This window comes from Panicum virgatum, chromosome 3K, assembly GCF_016808335.1.
Source record: "Panicum virgatum strain AP13 chromosome 3K, P.virgatum_v5, whole genome shotgun sequence".
Taxonomy (NCBI): domain Eukaryota; kingdom Viridiplantae; phylum Streptophyta; class Magnoliopsida; order Poales; family Poaceae; genus Panicum; species Panicum virgatum.
Window position 1 is genome coordinate 53,925,551 of NC_053138.1, and position 14,677 is coordinate 53,940,227.

At 47.4% G+C, this 14,677-nt stretch overlaps 1 protein-coding gene across 1 annotated transcript; it reads right to left on the bottom strand.

Annotated features, from left to right (window-relative positions):
* Positions 1-1,502: 1,502 nt before the first annotated feature.
* LOC120699628 (disease resistance protein RPM1-like) lies at positions 1,503-11,780 on the bottom strand. The gene is made up of 3 exons (XM_039983639.1): positions 11,270-11,780; positions 4,663-4,760; positions 1,503-4,376 (listed from the first exon to the last, which is right to left on the bottom strand). The coding sequence occupies exon 3, from the start codon at positions 4,345-4,347 to the stop codon at positions 1,639-1,641; it is 2,709 nt and encodes a 902-aa protein (XP_039839573.1). The 5' UTR covers positions 4,348-4,376; positions 4,663-4,760; positions 11,270-11,780; the 3' UTR covers positions 1,503-1,638.
* Positions 11,781-14,677: the final 2,897 nt, after the last annotated feature.

Genomic DNA, 14,677 nt, shown 5'->3' on the forward strand with positions numbered 1-14,677 from the left:
AAATAGGTTCGTAATCAGGCTCGTCCGGAAGGAAGCATTGCGAAGGGTTAAGTGACAGAGAAGGTCATTGAGCTTTGCGTTCACTATGTGGATGAACTTTGCCCGATTGGGGTTCTAGTATAACGACATGAGGGGAGGTTGATTGGAAAGGGAACACTTGGGAGGAAATCAGTAAATGCCAATGATCATGCTACGTTGAGCAAAGCACATCTTACAGTTCTGCAACAATCAGTCTTGGTAGCTCCATATATGGAGGAGCACAAAAAAATAGTGCGAAGCAGGTACCCTTCAAAATCTGAAACATGGATTACAAATCATCATAATGATACGTTCGCCACCTGGTTGCAGAAGGAACTCATGGGCAGTGATGAAATTCATGAGCAGCTAGCCTGGCTGGCTAGAATCTTGACGTACCAAGGATATGAAATTAATGGATACCCATTTTACATAAGAGCCCAAGATAATAAGAGCACCAATCAAAATAGTGGTGTCCGTATAGATGCCACAGACTCTAGTGGCCAAACAAACTTATATTTTGGTTACATTGAGAAGATCTGGGAACTTGACTATGGGCCACTGAAGATTCCTCTATTTCATTGCCAATGGGTGAAGCTGACTGGAAAAGGTGTCAATATCGACGAGTACGGAATGACAACAGTAGACATCAAAGAGCTTGGCTTTCGAGTCTAGATAAGTCTGGAAAGGACAAGTCACATGGAGTTGAGCCAAAGCGTCATATTGTTCTAGCAGGTAAATGAAAAATTGTGGGAGTCGACGATGTCACAGATGAAGATGAATAGAACAAGGTTGAAGACATGACTCCGACCCGTTTGTTGTGGAGGTCGACACAAGTATCCTTTTAGCCCAAGAGGAGGCTCCCTACGCGCGCCATGATCACAATGAAGGGACAATTGTAAAGCGAACCATCATTAATATTCCATTAGTTGAATGATCATCTCTTGTAATATTTCTCATCAATATTTACTATTTGTACTCATCATTTGAAATATTTGTTATATTATTTGTGAGGACTGTATAGAGTCTTATTGTAACCTAGATATAAAAATAGTCTCTCATAGAATAATTTTTGGGAAAAAGATAAGAAAACACACACTCAGTCACAGACACTCTCTCTCTCTCTCTCCCGGATATTTGTGAATTTTCTGAAATTATATTTGATTTTTGACAAATATTTTGAAGAAATATTTGATTTATTAGCCAATTAATAGATTTAGAAGAGAACAAGAAAGGGAAAAGAAAACAAAACAAAAATAAAAAGGTAGCTTATGGTACTAGGTGGAAAGACAAACTGGTACCGAGTGCAAAAACTACCCGGTACCAAAGGAGTGCCTTTGGTACCGGGTGGTAATTTCACCTGGTACTAAAGCTGACTTTCACCGGATACTTCGGGTATATGTCCGGAGTGTCCGGACATCGTTTCCGACTTGTTCCAGCCATTTGTACTGGTGGTCACTCCTCTCATTTTTACAACTCAAAACAAATTACAGGGGCAAAGTGTGACTAACTATTTCTTTGTTGTTTGGAGAATACTAGAGAAAATATTCCCAGAAAAGTATACTGATTATTACAACAAAATAGAAACCAAAGACAATTATTACAAGGACTGAAGAGAGCGTATCACACACATTCAATGTTGGCAATGTGCTGTACAAAGCTTCGACTACTTCCCTCCAGTTTCTCCACGAAGTCCCCTGGCATCATTCGGGCATACAAGTGCTGAAGGAACCTAACGTATGTAAGGCCTTCAGGAACATCTTTCAAATTCCACAGCTCATAAACTTCAAGGTATGTTAAGTTTGCAATGGCACCATCACTTATCTGAATTGAGCTCAAATTCTCCAGCTTTCCTAGGTAGAGTTGCTTGAGCTTTGGAAACCATCCAGAACAGAATACCAAGGATTTCCCATCGTATGCACAATAAAGGTTAAGGTAAACAAGATTTACTATTTGATACAAGGAACTCAGAGGGTCTTGTATTAGCCCAGACCAGCGCAGTGTTAGGACCTTAAGCTTTTCAAAACCATGAGATGTTGGGAAAAGCGCCCCTTCTGCCAATTTGCCAGTCAAGTAGAACTTCTCCAGATTCTTGAGTGAGCTAAGATTTTGCAAATTAAGGACTTCTTTCTCACCAGAAGTTGCGACTGCCAACTTTGTAAGGACCGTCATCTTCCTGATGGAAGCCCAGAGATCTGTGTTGTAGCTTTGTTGGACTGCTGTAACACCCAAGCTTCTTAGTTGTGTCATGTATCCAAGATCGTTGGCTAAAACTTTGTTGGCTTTCACCTCACGAAGAGTTTGCAAGTTTTTGAGACTACGGATATTCCCAAATATCGATGTGCCATACAAATCATTACTCACAGACAAGTGCCGTAAGGTTGTGAGCATTGTTATTTCAGACGGCAACTCCCTCACACGGGCAAACCTGAGATGCAGTGTCTGTAGTTTTTTCAGCTTTGCCAATGATTTTGGTATCTTCTTCACTCTAGTACGCGAGAAATCAAGGCAGTGCAGATTGAACAAACCAGTTATGGCGTCTGGAATATCCTCGAGGCGAGAATATCTGAGGCACAGGACTCTTAACAGTTTGAAATTCGATGAAGCAGTATTGATCCAGGAAACCGGCACGTGTTTGTCAAACAACAAAAATGAGCGCAGATGCTTTGAAGATGGGCCTGCCTGATAGATTTGGCCTCCACTGTGCACAGATATACGGTTTGCTACATCGCCAATGTCTGTTATATCTGGCTGATGACAGATATGACCAAACCTCTCCTTCCTTGATATAGTCAGTGTCATTTCTCTGACAAGGTCGTGCAACTGAAACCTTTTGGGTCGTCCAAATTCATTCCTTTCTTTTACTTGAACCAATGAGCGCTGAGTAAGTTCCTTCAGGTACTCCTCAGCTATTTCCTCCAATGTTGTCTCTGTTCCTCGGTCTTCCACAAAACCTTCAGCTACCCACAATCTGATTATCCACTTGCGCCGTATTTGGTAATCTTCAGGGAATAAGCCACAGTACAGGAAGCAATTCCTCAAGTGGCTCGGAAGGTCATTCAAACTTAACTTCAGGACACTCGAGACCCAGTAGAGTTCCGGGTTGTTTGTTAGTTGCCAATTCAGTTGATTATAGAATAGTCTCCACTCTTGCTCCTCCATTTCTCTGTAGGATAGAAGGCTCCCTATAGCTACAATAGCAAGAGGCAAACCTTGACACTTCTCCAAAATTTTGTTTGCCCAGTGAACAAGACCTTGAGGATATGTTGCTGTTTCCTTGTCGAGCTTTGAGAATGCCTTTTTGCTGAAGAGCTCCCATGATTCTCTTTGTGAAAGAAAGCCGATTCTGATGGTGTGGTTCTGCTGAGCTATTGACGCAACAGGTTCCATTCGAGTAGTAATGACGACTCTACTTCCACACATATTCTTAACAAATGCTCGATCAAAAAATAACCAAGAATCTCTGTTCCACATGTCATCCAAAACAATAAGGTACCTCTTGTCCCTGAGATGACTATGGATCCTCTCGACCAAATATGTACGATCAGTTATACCATGCTCATCTGATATATGAAGTTGCTTTACGACTTTATTCAAAAGGTCTTCGACGTGATAATTTGGAGATACCGTGATCCAGGCACAGCAATCAAAGTTCTTTGTAACTTCTCGTTTCCTATAGATGCAGCTAATAAGAGTTGTTTTGCCTGAGCCTCCCATTCCGCAGATGGAGATAATTGCACGTTCCTTATCATGATCATTTATGCATTGTGTCAACTTCTGTGCTTCATCTTCATTTCCTATGATCAGATCATCATGATCATTCAAGTAGGAAGAATCAGACAGGTAAATCTGACGAGTGATATTATGGCTTGATGATCCACCACCAAGCCCAGCTACTGTGATACCATATCTATCTTTCATACTTGTTAGGTTCTGAAGGCGTGCTTTCACTTGCTTCAACTGAGCAGAAATATCACTCCATGCAGTGATATATCTCGAATGGTGGAACGCTCTCTTGATAAAATTTTCTGCGCTGTCCATTTTTCCAAGAAGAAATGCATATTCGTCGATGATATCCTCAACTTCAGATGCTATCTTTCTTACATTCTTCAACCAGGATTTAAGAATTTGGTCATTTTCACTGTATGGGTCTACTTGACTTATGTAGGCTTGCATTATTTCGAACTCACTCTCAATTTCTTTCATGCTGTTCTCTGCCTCAAGTAAAATGTTGGCGCCTTTCCCTAATTTTGACTTAATTACACTCAGTGCAGCTCCTCCTAATGTAGTTGCAATTTTTTGAAGCACAACTAGTATCAAACCTTCTGCCATTGTTCTGGACTTCAGCTACTTAACTCGTCCTGCAGGTAATTTTAAAACAGAGTTAAGTGGGTAAAAATGCCTGTTAAACACCACATATAAGTCAAAAGATAAGATACATGTCGTTACTCATTGTTCTCATTTTCAGGCTATATTTTTCTCCTAAAACATGAAGAAACTAAATGCTCATGATATATTCTATTAGGCAGTAAGATAATGTTTCTTCTGAGACAAGAGCACAGAAATAGCAGAACAGGTATGAACTATGAAGGTATGCTGATGTTTCACTCGATGCCCAACATAGGCAAAGAAGTAGTATATTCTTACCTTTCGTACAGAGTTATATATACCATAGGCCCGAGAATATTGGTGAACTCATTTATATTCTATATTTCGGTGACTGACTGCACTGGTTCCATATCCACCTACACACAGCAGTAAACAAATTCATGATCAAAATGTGTAACTAGCACTTCAAGCTTTCAATATGTATCCACAGTATGACACGTAGATAGAATAGAGATGGAGAAGATTCATAAGAGAGATATTTGCGACGACAGAAAAATATTGAAGTACACTGACACTCTAAAATAAGGACATACAAAAGTAATTTTAAAAAAGTATCTCAAGCATCATACATTCAACTGACATACATCCACGGATATGAAAATAGAATGATTTCAACAGGGCACTAGAGTATGTTGGCACTCCCTCACACACACAACACCCTCTTGCTTGCAGGTGGAGGAAGAAGATGAGAGGAAGAAGAAGGACTCAGAAAGAGCACACAAAGTGGAGCTGTTTAAGACTTTGAGCTGCAGTTGCTCTCCTCTTTATAGACACACCGGTCTAGGTGAGAATTTACAAGGCATGGCTCTACAGTACAAGACAACCATGACTATTACATATACAATCATTTACTGCTACCATGCTGCAACTTGCAGCGGCTACTATGCACAACAGTCCTTTGCCGCCCAAGAGTAAATGGCAGGCTTGACTGAGTACAAGCTAGTGCTACTACTGCTACTAGGCATGGAAAAAGCAAACATGAGCATGGGTAATTATCTATCAATTCTTCCCCTAATTGCACTGCTCTTGCTTGATCTCCTCAACTCCAATCTTGGTCCTCAACTCTGTGAGTCGAATGCGCCAAAGTGGTTTGGTGAGGATGTCCCTGATCTGTCGAGCTGTCTCGACATACTCGAGCCTGATCTGTCCACCATCGACGCAATCATGGATGAAGTGATACTTGGTGTCGATGTGCTTGCTCCGGTCGTGGTGGACAGGGTTCTTTGCTAAGGCGATGGCGGACTGGTTGTCCACCATCAGGACAGGTGTCCGAGCTTCTTCTCCGGTGAGCTCTGCCAGCAGCCACCCCAGCCAAACTCCTTGGCAACATGCCGCCGCCGCCGCAATGTACTCTGCCTCGCAAGTGCTCAGCGCAACAATCTTCTGTTTCATTGATTGCCAGGAGATCGGGCACGCTCCAAGGAAGAAGAGCACACCAGTCGTGCTCCTTCGTCCATCAACATCGCCCGCCATGTCGCTGTCGCTGAACCCAATCAGCTCCAGCTCTCCTCTGCTCCTCCTTGGGTAGACGAGCCCGTAGTCGTGCGTCCCTGCCACATAGCGGAGCAGATGCTTGACCGCGGTGAGGTGATCCTCCCACGGCTCCGCCATGAACCGGCTCACGTACCCCACAGTGAACCCAATGTCCGGCCGCGTGTGCGTGAGGTAACGCAGTGCGCCGACGATGCTCCGGTAGCTCGTGGCGTCCACCATGGGGGCAGTGTTGTCCTTTGACAGCTTCACCTTCTCCTCCATGGGCGTCTGGCACGCCCTGCACTCGCCCAATCCGCTCCGCTCCAGCAGCTTCCTCGCGTAGGCGCTCTGGCAGAGCGTGATGGCGTGCTCCACCTCGGCATTGAGGTCTGCTCCACCTCAATGCCGAGGTAGTAGGTGAGCAGACCGAGGTCTGACATGCGGAACATCGACTTCATCTTCTCCTTGAACACGTTGATGTCCTGCTGCTCAGCTCCGGTGACGATGTCCCTTCGACCGCCGTGTGTAGAGGGCGTGCTCGGTGGCGCACTTGGTGAAGCCGAGCGACGCGAGGCTGGCATCGAGCTTGATGTTCCGCGCGCGCGGTGCCTGACGCAGCCCATATAGGGCCTTGCGCAGGCGGAGCACCCTGTGCTCCGCGCCAGCGATGACAAATCTCGGCGGCTGCTACACGTACACCTTCTCGGCGAGCTCTCCGTTGAGGAATGCCGATTTCACGTCCAGGTGATGGACCTTCCAGCACCTCACCGCCGCCAGCGCCAACAGCAAGCGCGCGGACTCCATGCACGGCACCGGCGCAAAGACTTCCTCGAAGTCGATGCCCTCATGCTGCACGAATCCCTTGGCGACGAGCCGCGCCTTGTGCCGCTCCACCTCGCCGCGCTCGTTTCACTTCACCTTGAACACCCACTTGAGCCCAATTGGCCGGTAACCGGCCGGCGGATCCACCAGCTCCCACGTGCGGTTCTCCTCCACCACCGCCATCTCCTCCAGCATTGCCGCCCGCCAGCGTGCCTCCTGTTCTGCTACGGCGAAGTTTGGTGGCTCCTCTGCGCTGCCCAGATGCAGCTCGAGGTCGTCCAACACATGGGCCGCCTGCCCGGGCGGACTCCCCATGCCAACGATGTCATCCACCAGACGGAATCAGAGTGGCTCGCCGAAGTAATCGGAGTCGATGTTCGAGGAGGCGCTCGGCGGAGGCGTGACAAAGAGAATCGGCGAAATGGTGCTCGTTGCAGCGGAGATCGGAGTCCCCTGCCCCGCTCTCGAGGGTGTCACCTGCGCCTCGCTCGAGGGTGTCACCTGTGCCGCTCTCGAGGGTGTCCCCTGCGACTCGCTCGAGGGTGACCCCTGTGTCGCACTTGAGGATGTCCCCTGCGACTCGCTCGAGGGTGCTCCCTGTGCCGCTCTCAAGGGTGTCCCCTGCGACTCGCTCGAGGGTGCCCCATGTGTCGTACTCAAGGGTGTCCCCTGCAACTTGCTCGAGGGTGTTGCTTCCCCTTCGTAGTGAGCTAGCTCCCCCGTACCGGAGTACACCATGTACTCGATGGTGAAAGAGCTGCTCAGGCCGCCTGGCGTAACTTCCCCATCGCCGGACTCCCAGCCCCAGCACGCCGCCTCGTCGAAGACGACGTCGCGGGACACGACTACCTTGCTGCTGGCCGGGTCATAGAGCCGATAAGCCTTGCTCCCGCGCTCGTACCCTAGGAACACCATGGGAGTGCTCCTATCTTCCAGCTTGGCGAGGTTGGGCTTCGTCTTCTTCACGTGCCCGACGCAGCGGAATGTCCTGAGGAAGGACACGTCCGGCTTCCTCCCGTGCCAAGCCTCGAATGGCGTCGTGCCCTTCAGGCTCTTGGTGGGCACGCGGTTTAGGATGAACACCGCCACGCTCATCGCCTCGCCCCAGAACGCCGCCGGCATCTTCTTGGCCTTCAGCATGCTCCTAGCCATGCCGACCACCGTCTGATTCCTTCTCTCCATGACACATTTCTGCTGCGGCGAGTACGGCGCCGTGAGGTGGCGTTCAACGCCCTGTCCCGTACAGTAGAGGCCGAACTCGACCGAGGTGAACTCGCCGCCGCGATCCGTCCGCAGCACGCGTAGCTTCTTCCCCGTCTCCGTCTCCACCTGCGCCTGGAACTCCTTGATCACCGCTGGCGCCTCGTCCTTTCTCGACAGCAGGTGCAGCCACATGTAGCGGTTGCAGTCGTCCACCAGGAGCAGGAAATAGCACCGTCCGCCATGCGTTGCCAGCGTGATTGGCCCGCAGAGGTCGTCGTGGACGAGCTCGAGGATGTCGCCAGCACGGTAGCTCACCTTCTTGTGGAACGGCAGCCTCCTCTGCTTCCCAGCAAGGCAGCTGTCGCACAGCTCGCCGGCATGCTCGATCAGTGGCAGCCCTCGCACCATGCCTTGCCGCTCCATCCTGGCTAGAGCATCGAACCTCAAATGGCCGAAGCGCGCGTGCCAGCGCCACACCGCATCGTCGCACCTTGCCGCCAAGCACACCGGGCGCGCAATGCGCAGCGCCAAGATGTAGAGGCGATTCCTGCCGCACTCGACCTTGGCGAGCAGCTTCCGCTCGCGGTCCCTAATCCGGAGCACGCCGCCATCGATCAGCACCTGGCAGCCTCGCTTGTCGAGCTAGACAATGCTGATGATGTTGCTCCGGAGCTTGGGGATGTAGTACACATCCGTCAGCGCCTTGTGCTCGCCATTTTTGCACTGGAACACGACCGTGCCGCGCCCCTGGATGTCGACGCCGGAGTTGTCCCCGAACTTCATGGTGCCGACGACTCCGGTGTCGAGCTCGGAGAAGGCCGCGCGGTTCCCGGTCATGTGGCTTTTCACCGGTGTTGAGGTACCACATCTCCTCTACTTCCTCCTCTGCTCGCCTGAGGTTGACCCTCGCGCGGCTTGTCGAGCTCGACGCGCCCGCCGCGGTCCTCTGCCTCGGTGTTGATGGCGCAGACCTGCGCCATGAGCAGCGCAGGCTCTTCCTCGTCATCCTGGGTGAGGTGCGCCCGCTCCTGGCGCCGCGGCTCCTTGCAGTCGCGGGCCCAGTGCCCGATCTTGTAGCAATTGCGGCAACGATCCTTGTCGGCGGCACGATCTCCGCCGTCCTTGCCGGCGCCCTCCGCCTTCCGCCGGCATGACCTGCCCCTGCTTCCTCTCATGCAGGCGCGTTGCCCACTGCTCCTCCATGAGCAGTAGCTGGCCGCCAGCAGTCGTGCGGGCGGGGACCTCCGCGCGGTCCTCGACCGCCTTGAGCCGCCCGGTGACATCCTCGATCGAGAGCGTGCTCATGTCGAGCAGTGTCTCGATTGAGAGCGCAATCTGCGGGAACCGGGGCGGCACGACCCGCAGGTACTTGGCCACCGCTTCCTCCTCTCCGATGTCGACGCCAACCTGCGCTAGCTGGCTTACCAGTGAGGTGAGCCGCAGTGCGAAGTCCTCGATGGCCTCTCCATCGTGGAACGCGATCGCCTCGTACTCCCGCCTGAGCTGCTGCGCCTTCGCCTTGAGCACATGGTCGCCGCCCAGCCGCATCGTCTCCAGGCTTTCCCACGCCTCCTTGGCGGAGTCCTTGGCGCCGAGCGGGACGACGTACTCTGCCGGCACGGATTTGAGGATGGCCTCCATGGCCGACTGGTCGTCTTCTTCGTCAGCGGTGCCCACGGTCACCGCCGTCCACAGGCGCCTCGCCTTGAGCATCACCTTCATCAGCACCACCCACTCGGCATAGTTCGTGCGAGTGAACATGGGGTACTACGCGTTGCCGGCGTCCCGCACTGTCTTCTTCATGACATACGTCGTCTGGCGCCCACGGCCACGCTCCTGAGAACGCCCGCGCCCATGCTCACGATTCAGGGAAGTCATGGCCACCAAGCTCGAACACTCAAGCTCTGATATCACTTGTTGGCACTTCCTCACACACACACAATACCCTCTTGCTTGCAGCTGGAGGAAGAAGATGAGAGGAAGAAGAATGACTCAGGAAGAGCACACGAAGTGGAGCTGCTTAAGACTTTGAGCTGCAGCTGCTCTCCTCTTTATAGACACACCGGTCAAGGTGAGAATTTACAAGGCATGGCTCTACAATACAATGCAGCCATGACTATTACATGTACAGCCATCTACTGCTACTATGCTGCAACTTGCAGCAGTTACTATGCACAACAGTCCTTTGCCGCCCAAGAGTAAATGGCAGGCTTGACTGAGTACAAGCTAGTGCTACTACTACTACTAGGCATGGAAAAAACAAGCATGAGCATGGGTAATTATCTATCAGAGTAGAAGTGACAATTTTGACAAGCATCATCCATCCACGGAGCATGAAAATAGAATGACTTTAACAGGGTATTTATGTAGAAGTGGCCATTTCGACAAGAGGGAGAGGGGGGGTGATTTTCTAATTTATTGAACTCGAATTCTAAAATTAAATTTGATTTTTTTTTGTTGGGCTCTATTTCTTTTTATCCCAGTAAATAGAACTTGAGTAAGCTTATTGCCTTACGTTTACCAGTTACAGGGGGGGAAACCAGGAAGGTAAGGCTACCTTTTAAATTTAAGTTAAGCCAAATGTCCAGACTTTTCAATCACAATACTTGCTTATTCTTGCTTACAAAACTATTTAGTGATACCTTTGTGCTTCTGCGTTGGATAAAATAGCATGCAAAGCCCATCACCAGAAAGAGGAATCTTTGAAATCATTCAAATGTACTGCAGTTTTATCTGGACGGAACTGTTCTTTCTAAGAGATGCTGGCAGAAGACTTTTTAAGTAAACTGGGTTGCTAGAATTTCTTATTTCTTCCAAACGACAGTGCAATAAAAAAGAGTACTTATGTTTACAGGTTCCTAAAGTCCGAACAAAAAAGATAAGCACACGACCATAGGTTTTGGAAATAAGTACCTCATAGATTACCAACTATGATTTGTTGTGTTATAAGGATCCTAATAAGCTTTCCTCTGTAGAAGCTATTTCTAAGAAAAGGATAAATATAGTGTTACATTCAGCCTGGTTCAGAAATATTCACAAAGATCTCATCATTTTTGTAAAATTTCTTAGCTACTTTAAAATATCGATTATTAAATTGCATACATATAACATATAGTCCCGCCGAAAGAGCGCAGTGAAATATATATATGGGAGCAACAGAGGCGAAATCGCAGATTTTCTGAAGACGAATAAGCACACATCATAATTTTCTCTGCACCAATCAATAATCCGGTTTAAGTCGAGCTGATTTGAAGACAGGAACCTTAAGGATCCATGCAAAACCTTTCTCTGCTGCTTGCAGGATCTGGGGAACTCATGAAGAGAAAACCATATATAATCTGGGGAACTCATGAGGAGAAAACCATACCTTGTGTGTAGCTTCAACTTCAAGCCATAGCCATGATGGTAATGATGGAAGGATGAGATAGCACCAGCGTTGAATGGTGTTCGTTGAGGAGGAGGATATGAAATGGGTGTGAGTTTGCGGTGGAAGAATAGGCGGAAGGAGCAGGCAAGCCATGTAAGTCGGTCAACGCCTGAGGGCTAGAGCCGACCTTCCGCCCAATTGCTCGGATAAGCCTAGGAAAAACAAGGTCTTAACTACAGTGCTTGTTTAGCTGAACTGTCACATTCGTTGCCCGGTCGTCAAGCCTGACATTTGATGAAGGTTGTTGGCAATTCCCCATCACCACCTGCTGAATCTTCTCCAACAGATTTACGGTGGGAAGCTGGTGTTCTGGGTCAACCAGCTGCAGCTAGCTATGACATGAGTTATGCAAGCATACAAATGAAACGGTAAAGAGCAATACCAAGTCTGAATTTGGTTTGTCCAGAATTTTAACGATAATGGATGACTTGGAGTCATCATCTGACCTTCCGATAACATACTGCAAAAGCAAGGGAAACCTTGTTAAGGTTCAGCTGGTTCATAGTACTCCATGATAAGATAAATGCAAACAGACAAGACAAAACTGCACAAGCTATATCAATTTTTATGCATATTTCCTAATTTTCACTTGTCTTAGAACAGTCTCAACGGAAAATTCTATGGGTATTAAATTTCATACCACATTAGCAAAATTGCTATTCGCTGACTTGATGAAGTCATTATGAGAAAAGAGAAGAGAGTAGTTTCATCACATGAGAGAGATATTTTATCCACATGACCCGCAGCAGATACAGTTATCAAGTCTTCAGTGTACTGAGACTGTCCTTAGACATGAACTCTCAGATTTCTTAAAAAATACCTCTACATATATGAATAAAGATGGAGGAGATATGAAAATATAGAGGGAGGAAGAGATACGCAGCAGCTTGGCTGCTAGCATTTTGAGACGAAGGGTCGAAACAACTTAATTAAGAGAGAGAGAGATATATGAATATACAAAAATATATTTGAAGTCTCAACTCATGAACTCATGACCCAAGTTACATGATAGTCGTATTCTAAACTCAGACAAAAACCATACCCTCACATTACTTTTCTGCCAAAAAAATTAAATAAGATTCACCGCTCTGCCGTTGAAACCTATATATTGGGAGCTCATTGATGTCAAGTCGCCAAAGTTTCCCAAGCATTTACCCAGCACGACGGATGAGACGGCACAGGAACTTAACAGCACGGCCGCTCGTGCAGTGCAGGATCTCACATCCCTCCCTGAGCGCAACCTGCTCCGGCACGCCTGCACCTATCGTTAAGGACCATTAAGTCATTAACCTCTGCTGCCTGATGGAATTTACGGCATGGAACTGACAAGGTGCAGTGCGTGGCATTTATCTGGACGGGTAAATTACGTGTGGGATAAAAATATTTTTTTTCTTGTCCTCGTCTCAAGAATCTACAAGCTCTCTGTTTCCAAATAATTGTCCTCCTTGGCTTCTACTGCTTAAACTTTCACTATATTTTTGTTCACAGTTTTACATAGGAATTGTCCCACCTGACTTATATCTGTGTTGGAGAAATTAATCTGCGAGTTCTTGGAGATTGGAATGTCCAATTCCGACCTGAACTTTTAGCAAAAACAAATTTGATTCCTGTGACCTCCTGTACACAGTTACACTATGGAGTACTACACCCATTTGATCGTGCCGGTGTCCGAATTGTTTACATTTCACACACACACACAAAAATAAAGTTAGCAGTACTACACCCATTTTCAAGTGACACATTTGCTATCCAGACTCTTAACTCAACAGTTAAAACATTTAGTGAAGCCATACATATGGTATTTGTGAAAAATCAGTGGACAATTTTTAAATAGAAAAGTTGGCTGCGATGATTATTTGGAAACCTGTATGCTAACTAGACGGGTTCAGTCATCAGATAAGACGGTGGCAAACTGCTCCTTTGCTCTACCATCTCCATCAACTATCTGAATTTTCTTGGATTCCTCTTACTTTCACCCATCCATTTCAGCGAGAAAACCTGCATGCCAGGTTCTTTTCAGCAGATGAATCAACCAGTTGGGAGACACCTCCTTTGTACCATCCCTATCTCGGAATTTAACCAGGTTGAAAATCCTGGCATGACAAGTCCATTTCAGCGGGCCAATCAGATGGGAAACTTGCAGCCTCTGTCACCATGTAGCCAGCTGCACTTCCAAACCTCTGAAACTTCTTAACTCCTCACAGTATGAAGGATGGTCAGTTATACTAATGCATGTCTGAAACTCTGAATCAAGTCAGACATTATTGAAAACAGGTGCACAGAAAGATTTGGGGTTTGCAGGTAGCTTTCCAGCTGCTCTAGTGTGTTTCCCAGCCCAGAAACATGTATAGACCATTGACTTAGAGATGAAAGAAGCAGTGTTGTCCAGATTAGATCACTGAGTTTTCACTTTTCAGCAATGTATGGTGTCATAATCTAGATCTAGTTTTCATGCTTGGCATCTGTCTTTGTCCATGAACAAGCCTGGCCTCTGTTGGATTTGAACACCGAAAAGGAGCTCAGCATGGTTTTATAGATTGGATTTGGATTCAGAGCAAGCCATGTTGTAAAGATCTGGGTAAGCCTAAAACAGATGGCTCGGTTTGGTGGAAGGTACGATCCAGGTTCTTTTCCTCTTGGGATAATACCCGTGTGCCCCTTTTCTTTTAAACAGCTCTTCCTAGTATCCTACCTGTTCTTGGCTTCTTGCACTTCTTTTGGCTAATCATGTGTATTTACTTTTGAGACTTCCACTAAAGGAAACCATCCTAACAGGAACTACCTCTAGAACAGGATAGCTACTAATGCCGACCAACGAAAAGTCCATTCAGTCCATTATTAAATCTTTGCATTGTATCATGGTCATCTACCAATCAAATGAAAGATATCAAAGTTTTAGTCACCCTTTTGCCAGATGGTTAAAGCGACCAACAGCACTCCCTGCGTTTGCAAAAGCTTGTGGTCTGTTTGTTCTGTACCTGCAGATGGAGTGTTATTCTTCATAAGATGTGATCTGAAAGCAAATAGTATCCATATGCAGTGATTGGGGTGTCGAGGATGGTATCATCTCTGAGCCTACCTTGCTCGTAGTTGAAGCCCCCATCACCTGCACAGTGGCATGCAAAGCCTTTGTGCTCAGGGTATCTGAAAATCAGGAGGAAACACACAGGGAAATACAATCACAAGAATCTCGAAGGAAAACAAGGGTAAAACTTCCTCTACAATTTTTGCAGTATCAGGTCCAGGTGCTTGGATTGCTCCGGATATTCTTAGGATTTAGTTCGAGGATATGGATATGGATCCACACACTCGATCCAAACGAACCTGAATATATAATATATGTTATCT